This window comes from Cebus imitator, unplaced genomic scaffold (genome assembly GCF_001604975.1).
Source record: "Cebus imitator isolate Cc_AM_T3 unplaced genomic scaffold, Cebus_imitator-1.0 Scaffold419, whole genome shotgun sequence".
Classification (NCBI taxonomy): Eukaryota; Metazoa; Chordata; class Mammalia; order Primates; family Cebidae; genus Cebus; species Cebus imitator.
In genome coordinates this window covers 969741-978667 of record NW_016107734.1, presented here as the reverse complement: position 1 = coordinate 978667, position 8927 = coordinate 969741, and the positions used below count along the sequence as shown (strand labels likewise).

The window sequence follows — 8927 nt, the reverse complement described above, 5'->3', positions numbered from 1 at the left end:
AAAAAAAAAAATTCAGCCCACACACAGACACAAATATGTACAGGTCAACTTTCCCTAGAAAATTCATAAAGAATAAAAGTGTAATTATTAATTATCGTTTTTTTTGAAGATGGAGTCTTGCTTTGTCACCCAGGATGGAGTGCAGTGGCACATGAACTCGGCTCACTCCAACCCAGGTTCAGGTGATTCTCCGGCCTTGGCCTCCCAAGTAGCTGGAATTAAAGGTGCATGCCACCATGCCTGGCTAATTTTTGTATTTTTAGTAGAGACGGGGTGTCAGCACATTGGCCAGATTGGTCTCGAACTCCTGACATCAGGTGATCCGCCTGCACTGGCCTCCCAAAGTCCTGTGATTACAGGTGTGAGGCACTGTACTCAGCCTACTAACTTATTATTATCTTTTATAAATTACTATTGATCTTGAACAATTATTTGCATGACTTTTCTCCATTTCTCATATTATTCTCAAAATAATGAGAAATAAGTGAGTCCATTTTCATACTGCTACAAAGAACTGCCCGAGACACAGTAATTTATAAAGGAAAAAGGTCTAATTAACTATCAGTTCAGTATGGCTGGGGAGGCCTCAGTAAATTTACAATCACAGCAGAAGGCAAAGGGGAAGCAAGGTGCCTTCTTCACAAGGCAGCAGGAAGGAGAAGTGCAGAGCAGAGGGGGAAGAGCCCCTCATAAAACCATCAGATCTCATGAGAACACACTATCACCAGATCACCAGAGGGGAAAGGGCCCCCATGATTCAATTACCTCCACCTGGTCTCTCCCTTCACACACAGAGATTATAGAGATTACAATTCAAGATGAGATTTGGGTGATGGGGACACAGTCTAGCCATATCAAGTGGTAGGGAGTATTGTAATATTATGAATGAGTGGCCAGAACAGAACAAATTTCCTTACATAAAAGAATCACCTGATCTTCAGAATGCTAATTACTAGGGTTTCTAAAGATTCCCAGATGTGCTGTTAACGCCCTAAGAGTGCCTATATCAAAACAGCCTTGGCTGGGACTATTTCATAATGGTTGCACGTGACAGGAAATAATAATACAGGAGAGCAGGAGTCACCAGTGGTAGGTAGAGACCAGAGCATACAGATTCAACAGTGAACCTAACAAATCTCGATTCATTGCCTCCAGCTGTTGCTTTATGAAGCCGTCACAGGAAGAGTAGTGATTCTCAAAGTGCGGTCCCCAGGTCACCAGCATCAACACCAACCAGAAACCTGTTAGAAATGCACATTCTCGGGTGGCTCACACCTGTAATCCCAGCACTGTGGGAGGCCAAGGCAGGTGGATGGCTTGAGTCCAGGAGTTCGAGACCAGCCGGGGCAAGATAGCTAGACCCCATCTTTACAAAAAATTAGCCAAGGGTGGTGGCCTGTGCCTGTAGCACCAGCTACTCAGGGACCAAGGCAGAGGCGGGAGGATAATCTGGCAGCTTCGGAAGTGAAGGCTGCAGTGAGCCAAGATGGCACCACCACACTCCAGCCTGGGTGACAGAGTGAGATTCTGTCCAAAAAAAAAAAAAAAAAGGCATACTCTTGGGCTTACTCATCCAATCTCTGGGAAAGGAGACCAACAATCTGTTTCAACAAGCCCTCCAGATGATTCTGATGCATGATAAAGTTTGAGAACCAGTGACCTCTAGTAAAGTCAAATATTTGTTAATATAAGGCAGAAATAAATTAGGAAATTCAAAAAATGGAGTGGCTGAATTTTTACCACATCACTATGCATTATATGGAAGAAACTGCCATTTATATTATCCCTCCTTTTTTGAATAAGGCATTCATTTAAAAAATGTTTTCCCACCACTAACATTAGTTAAGACTTTCCACTAACCTAAAATTTCCAATCCATTCAAAAGGCTGCTCAGCTCAGCAAGACAGAACAATGGTAAATGTTTCTAAGAAGGTTGATGGTACATTCTCAGGTAAAGCTTTCAAGTTGAATGCACCATATTATAAGTTGCTAAACTGTACTTATTTATTTATCTATTTTTAAGATGGAGTTTCGCTCTTGGCACCCAGGCTGAAGTGTAGTGGCACAATGTCGGCTCACTGCAACCTCCGCCTCCTGGATTCCAGCAATTCTCCTGCCTCAGCCTCCCAAGTAGCTGGGATTACAGGTGCCCACCATCACATCCAGCTGATTTTTGTATTTTTAGTAGAGATGGGGTTTTGCCATGTTAGCCAGGCCGGTCTTGAGCTCCTGACCTCAGGTGATCCACCCGCCTCAGCCTCCCAAAGTACTGGGATTACAGGCGTCAGCCACTGCGTCTGGCCAAGTTGCTACACTGTAAATATTTAGTTCTTCCATCATGTGGGATGTAAAAGCTAAAAAGGCAAAATATACATAATACTTCCACGAAGTTTTCACTTCCTTATAGGAAAATTTGCCAATGGCAACAAAATCCTATCAAAGAGGCAATTCTTCGGCCAATCTGATTCAGACTATTAACAGGCATTAGCATTCCACTGCAGAGGGAAGATAAATACCTTTAAACTGCTTAATCATGTTCTGATGGTTTTCAATGGCTTCCTTCAAGATCATTTCAGGCTGGTCCATCTTCCACCGCCATTCAGTGCCCACAGGGTTGGTGTGGTGCCTAGGAACAAGATGCGTCGTTTATGATGAAGTTGTCCAATTTTAAATCACAAGATCAGGGCTGGTTTCCTCCTAAGAGTTTAACCATTTATGGTGGTATTTTCCAACTTATTTTAAATCATGACACCTAACAGAGAGGGGTGGATAGAGAAATCACTCAACTCTTTCCAGAGATATTGGTCATCTAATTGACTCAGCTCCAAGGACAGGCTGACAGAACACTCTCTGCTGCTTTAACCATGTTAACTATGGACATACATGCTAGGAGTGGTGGCTCACGCCTGCAATCCCAGCACTTTGGGAGACAGAGATGGGTGGATCATTTGAGGTCAGGAGTTTGAGACCACCATGGCCAGCATAGTTAAACCCCATCTCTACTAAGAATATAAAAAATTAGCTGGGCATGGTGGTGGGCAACTGTAATCCCAGCTACTCAGAAGGCTGACACAGGAAATTCACTTGAACCCTGGAGGCAGAGGTTGCAGTGAACTGAGATCGCACCACTGCACTCCAGCCCAGGCAACTCCATCTCAAAACAAAACAAAACAAAAACTGTGGTGGCATACACAAACAAGGCAAACTGTCACCACATGTTACTATCATTGAGGTCAACACTTCATAAAGTGAGGGAGGACAGCTGAAATGCTTGCTTGGAAATCATACTGACAGGACCTGAGAATGTGTTTCCCTTTTTTTTTTTTTTTTTTTTGTGACGGAATTTCTCTCCTGTTACCCAGGCTGGAGTGCAATGGCGCGATCTCGGCTCACCGCAACCTCCGCCTCCTGGGTTCAGGCAATTCTCCTGCCTCAGCCTCCTGAGTAGCTGGGATTACAGGCACGCGCCACCATGCCCAGCTAATTTTTTGTAGTTTTAGTAGAGACGGAGTTTCACCGTGTTGACCAGGATGGTCTCGATCTCTTGACCTCGTGATCCGCCCGCCTCGGCCTCCCAAAGTGCTGGGATTACAGGCGTGAGCCACCGCGCCCGGCCAAGAATGTGTTTCTCTTGATGCAGGCCTGGGAAAAGGACAAGAAATGCCACCCGGGACCCAAGCAGCTACAACACAAATGCGATTATGGGACCAAAACCACTGCCAGAGTGTATCCTACCCTGGGAGCCAAAGCCCTTGTATCTCCATATTCCTGAGGTCCCGCCGTCATCACTCCATGGCCATACAAAAGATTACAATCATCTGTAATCTCTTGGGTTACATAAAATCTTTTGGGCTGGGCACAGGGGCTCACGCCTGTAATCCCAGCACTTTGGGAGGCTGAGGGGGTCAGATCACAAGGTCAGGAGTTTCAGACCAGCATGGCCAACACAGTGAAACTCCGTCTCTACTAAAGATACAAAAATTTAGCCAGGTGTTATGGTGCACACCTGTAATCCCAGTTACTCAGGAGGCTGAGGCAGGAGAAATGCTTCAAGCCGGGAGTTGGAGGTTGCAGTGATCCGAGATTATGTCACTGCACTCCAGCCTGGCAAGAGGGTAAGACTATCTCAAAAAAAAAAAAAATAATCGTTAAGGGGGAAGGAATTCTTAGAAACTCATTTTACAAGGCCAGTATTACTCTGAAAACAAAACAAGACAAAAACACAACAAAAAAGAAAACAGCATGCCTATATTCCTGATGAACAAAGCTATAAAAATACTCAACAAAAATGTTAGCAAACAGAATTCAACAGCACATCAAAAAGACGATACACCACAATCAAGCGGGATTTTCCCCAAAGATATAAGCATTGTATGAACAAATCAATAAATGTGATATATCACATCAACAAAATGAAGGACAAAAACCATCAATCATCTCAATGGATGCAGAAAAAGCCTTTGATAAAATTCAGCATCCCTTCATAATAAAAACTGTCAACAAATTACGTATAAATGGAATGTACTTCAACATAATAAAGGCCATATACAACAAACCTGTAACTAACATTATACTGAAGAGAAAAAAAAGTAGAAGGCTTTTCCACTAAGGACTGGTGGAAGACAAGGATGCCCAGTGTCACCACTCTTATTCAACATAGCACTGGAAGTCTTGCCCAGAGCAATAAGGAAGAAAAAGAAATAGCGGACATCCAAATTGGGAAGAAGGGCATTAAACTGTCCCTGTTTATACACAACATAGTCTTATATAGAGAAAAACCTAGAAACTACACCAAAAAACTCTTAGAACTGAAGAATGTAGTAAAGTTGCAGGATACAAAATCAACACAAAAATCAGTAGTGTTTCCCTAAACTGATAACAAACTAGCTGAAAGGCAAATCAAGAAATGAATTCCACTTTAAATAGCGACACACAAAAAAAATACCTAGAAATGAATCTGGCCAAGAAGGCAAAAGATCTCTGCAATGAAAGCTGCGTATCACTGAGGAAAGAAATTAAAGAGAACACACACACAAAAATGGAAAGACATTCCATGTCTATGGGTTGGAAGAATAAATACAGTTAAAGTTACCATGCTACCGAAAGCAATTTACAGATTATATGCAATCCCTATCAAAACACCAAAGATATTCTTTACAGAATTAGAAAACAATTCTAAAAATCACATGGAACCACTAAAATAGCCAAACAGCCAAAGAAATCCTATGCAGAATGAACACAGCTCAAGGCATCACAGTACATGCTTCAAAATATACTATAGCCAGGCGCGGTGGCTCACGCCTGTAATCCCAGCACTTTGGGAGGCTGAGGCAGGCAGATCACAAGGTCAGGAGTTCAAGATCCACCTGGCCAAAATAGTGAAACCCCGTCTCGACTAAAAATACAAAAAATTAGCCAGGCGCAGTGACAGGCGCCTGTAATCCCAGCTACTCAGGAGGCTGAGGCAGGAGAATCACTTGAACTTGGGAGGCGGAGGTTGTAATGAACCGAGATCATGCCACTGCATTCCAGCCCAGGCAACATTGCAAGACTCTGTCTTAAAAAACAAAACACTATAAACCTATTGCAACCAAAGAACCATGGTATTGATATAAGAACAAACACACCGACTCATGGAACAAAATAGAGAACCCAGAAATAAACCCAAATATTTACGGGAAACCAACTTCCAACAAAAGCACCCAGGTAACACAGCGGGGAAAGGCAATCTCTTCAATAAATGGTGCTGGGAAGATGGGATTTTCATACACAGAAAAATGGAACTAGACATTCATCTCTCATCAAATACAAACATGAACTCAAAATAGATTAACGACATAAACATAAGTCCCGAAACTGTGAAATTACTAGGAGAAAGCATAGAGGAAACACTTAAAGACATTGGACTGGGCAATGCTTTTAGGAATAAAACTTCAAAAGCAGAGGCAACAAAAGTAAAAATAAATAGACAATTAGGATGATATCAAACTAAAAAGCTGCTGCACAGCAAAAAAAACAAACAAACAAACAAACAAACAAAAAATATCAATAGGGTGAAGAGACAACCTGAAGAATGACAGAAAATATCTCCAAACTATTCATCAATAATATTTCCACATCCTTATAATATTCAGAAAATACAAAAAATTTAAACAATCCAACAGCAAAAAAAAAAAAAACCCCACAAATAATCTGATTTTAAAAAGGGCAAATTTCTCAAAAGAACATGCAAGTGGCTAACAGATACATTTTTAAATGCTCAACATCACTAATCATCAGAGAAATGCAAATCAAACCCACAATGACATTCCATCTCACCCAAGTTAGAATAACTATTATCCAATAATAAAAAATGCTGACAAGATATGGAGAAAAGGGAACTCTTATACACTGTTGTTGGCAATGTAAACTACTACAGTCATTATGGAAATCAATATGTAGATTCCTCAAAATACTAACACTAGAACTACCATATGATCCAACAACCTCACTACTGAATATATATCCAAAGGAAGGGAAATCAGTATGTTGAAGAGATATCTGCACTCTCATGCTTACTGCAGCACTATTCACAATCGCCAAGATAAGCAATCAACATGAGTGTCCATCAACAGATGAATGGATAAAGGAAGTGTGATATTCACAATGGAATATTATTTAGCCCTATGAAACATAATGTGGCTGGGCATGGTGACTCACGCCTGTAATCCCAGCACTTTAGGAGGCTGAGGCTGGTGGAGCACTTGAGGTCAGGGGTTTGAGACCAGCCTGGCCAACTTAGTGAAACCCCATCTCTACTAAAAATACAAAAAATTAGCCAGGTCTGATGACATCCACCTGTAATTCCAGTTACTCAGGAGGCTGAGGCAGGAAAATCACTGGAACTCGGGAGATGAAGATTGCAGTGAGCCAAGATTGTGTCACTGTACTCCAGCCTGGGTGACAGTGAGACTCTTTTAAAAAAAAAAAAAAAAAAAAAAAAAAAGGCTGAGCACAGTGGCTCAAGCCTGTAATCCCAGGAATTTGGGAGGCCAATGCAGGTGGATCATCTCAGGTCAGGAGTTCGAGACCAGCCTGGCCAACATGGGGAAACCTCATCTCTACTAACAATACAAAAATTAGCCAGGTGTGTGGCGCACATCTGTAATCCCAGCTACTTGGGAGGCTGAGGCACCAGAATCACTTGAACCTGGGAGGCGGAGGTTGCAGCGAGCCGAGACCGAGCCACTGCACTCCAGCCTGCGCAAAAGAGCGAGAGTCTGCCTCCAAAAAAAAAAAAAAAAAAGAATTTCACATACCATAAAATTCTCCATAAATTTTATTTTAAATAAAATGTATACATCATTAGCTTTTTGGTATGGTTATAGAGTTGTACATCCATCACCAAAATCCATTTTAAACATTTTTTTCATTCCCAGCAAGAAACCCTGACCCTTTGATGTCACTCCTCAATCCCTGTATCCCCTCTGGCTCTAGGCAACTACTAATTTACTTTGTGTCTCGACCGATTTTTCAGTTCTAGGCAATGCACAGAAATGCAATCTTACTGTAGATGCAGTCTGTGGTGACTGGCTTCTTTCACTTAGTGTAATATTCTCAACATTAAGCCGAGCTGCAGCTTGTGTCAGGACTTAATTTCTTTTTATTGCCAGATGACATTCCTCTGAAGGGATACACCACATGTTGTTTCTCTATTCATCAGTTAATGGACAACTGAAGTATTTCTACTTTTTGGATATTCGAATATATTTTCATGTGCTTACTGGTCGTTTGTATATCTTATTTGGAGAACTGCCTATCAAGATTTTTTGGGTTACTTCTTCAAGACAGATACAACTCTTTTCCTCCACCCTTCCCCCACCTCTCAGGCTAACCATAAGAAAGGAAAACAGACAAAATTCTCAATTCAAAATTTCAAAGAATAAAACTTTCAAACAAAATTTTAAAAACAGAAATAAGAGGCACACAACAATGAATGTGTGATATCTATACATACATATAAATAACCAGTATATCCTTCTGAAAATTGGTAGAATAATTTTATCTATCCATAACAGTCTACTTCATATGTTCTATTTTGAAAAAAATCACATCTACGTACAGCATGTTGTAGTTTAAAAACACTGTCATCAGCCAGGTCCGGTGGCTCACGCCTATAATCCCGGCACTCTAGGAGGCCAAGACGGGCAGAATGCCTGAGGCCAGGCGTTTGAGACCAGCCTGACCAACATGGTGAAACCCCCACCTCCACTAAAAATACAAAAATTAGCCAGCATGGTAGCACACATCTGTAGTCCCAGCTACTTGGGAGGCTGAGGCAGGAGAATTGCTTGAACCTGGAAAACAGAGGTTGCAGTGAGCCAAGATCGTGCCACTGCACCCCAGCCTGGGTGACAGAGTGAGACTCCATCTCAAAAGATTAAAACCCCACTGTCATATACAGAATCTCACTCAAGCAGTTAAGCCTTACAGCAACTCTGTAAGGAAGGTACAGGGTTTTATAGTTGAGAAACTGAGGCTTGGAGGCTACTTTAAGAATCTGCTAAAAGAAAAGGACAATAATAAAAGCAATGATGTAACATTTAAATCAATTTTTAATGAACCTTTTCTGACATTTTTGTTATATATTTCATTGAAACAGATGGTAAATTATAAATTTAAAAGCTTGTATATTAGTCCTTCTTTACCAGAAGCCATAGTAAATGAAACATCTCCACTTACTTAGATCTTTCTAAAATCTTATTAAGAAATTTGTTAATCAGGGCCGGGCACGGTGGCTCAAGCCTGTAATCCTAGCACTTTGGGAGGCCAAGGCGGGTGGATCACGAGGTCAAGAGATTGAGACCATCCTGGTCAACATGGTGAAACCCCGTCTCTACTAAAAATACAAAAAATTAGCTGGGCATGGTGGTGCGTGCCTGTAATCC

At 41.5% G+C, this 8927-nt stretch overlaps 1 protein-coding gene across 1 annotated transcript in view; it reads right to left on the bottom strand.

The window, feature by feature from the left end:
* Nucleotides 1-8927, bottom strand: part of LOC108290025 (S-adenosyl-L-methionine-dependent tRNA 4-demethylwyosine synthase TYW1) — a 259296-nt gene that overhangs the window by 138580 nt on the left and 111789 nt on the right. The window contains exon 11 of the mRNA XM_017509701.2: nt 2517-2626. Within this exon, the coding sequence (XP_017365190.1) occupies nt 2517-2626 (110 nt within the window). The remainder of the gene's footprint in view (nt 1-2516; nt 2627-8927) is intronic.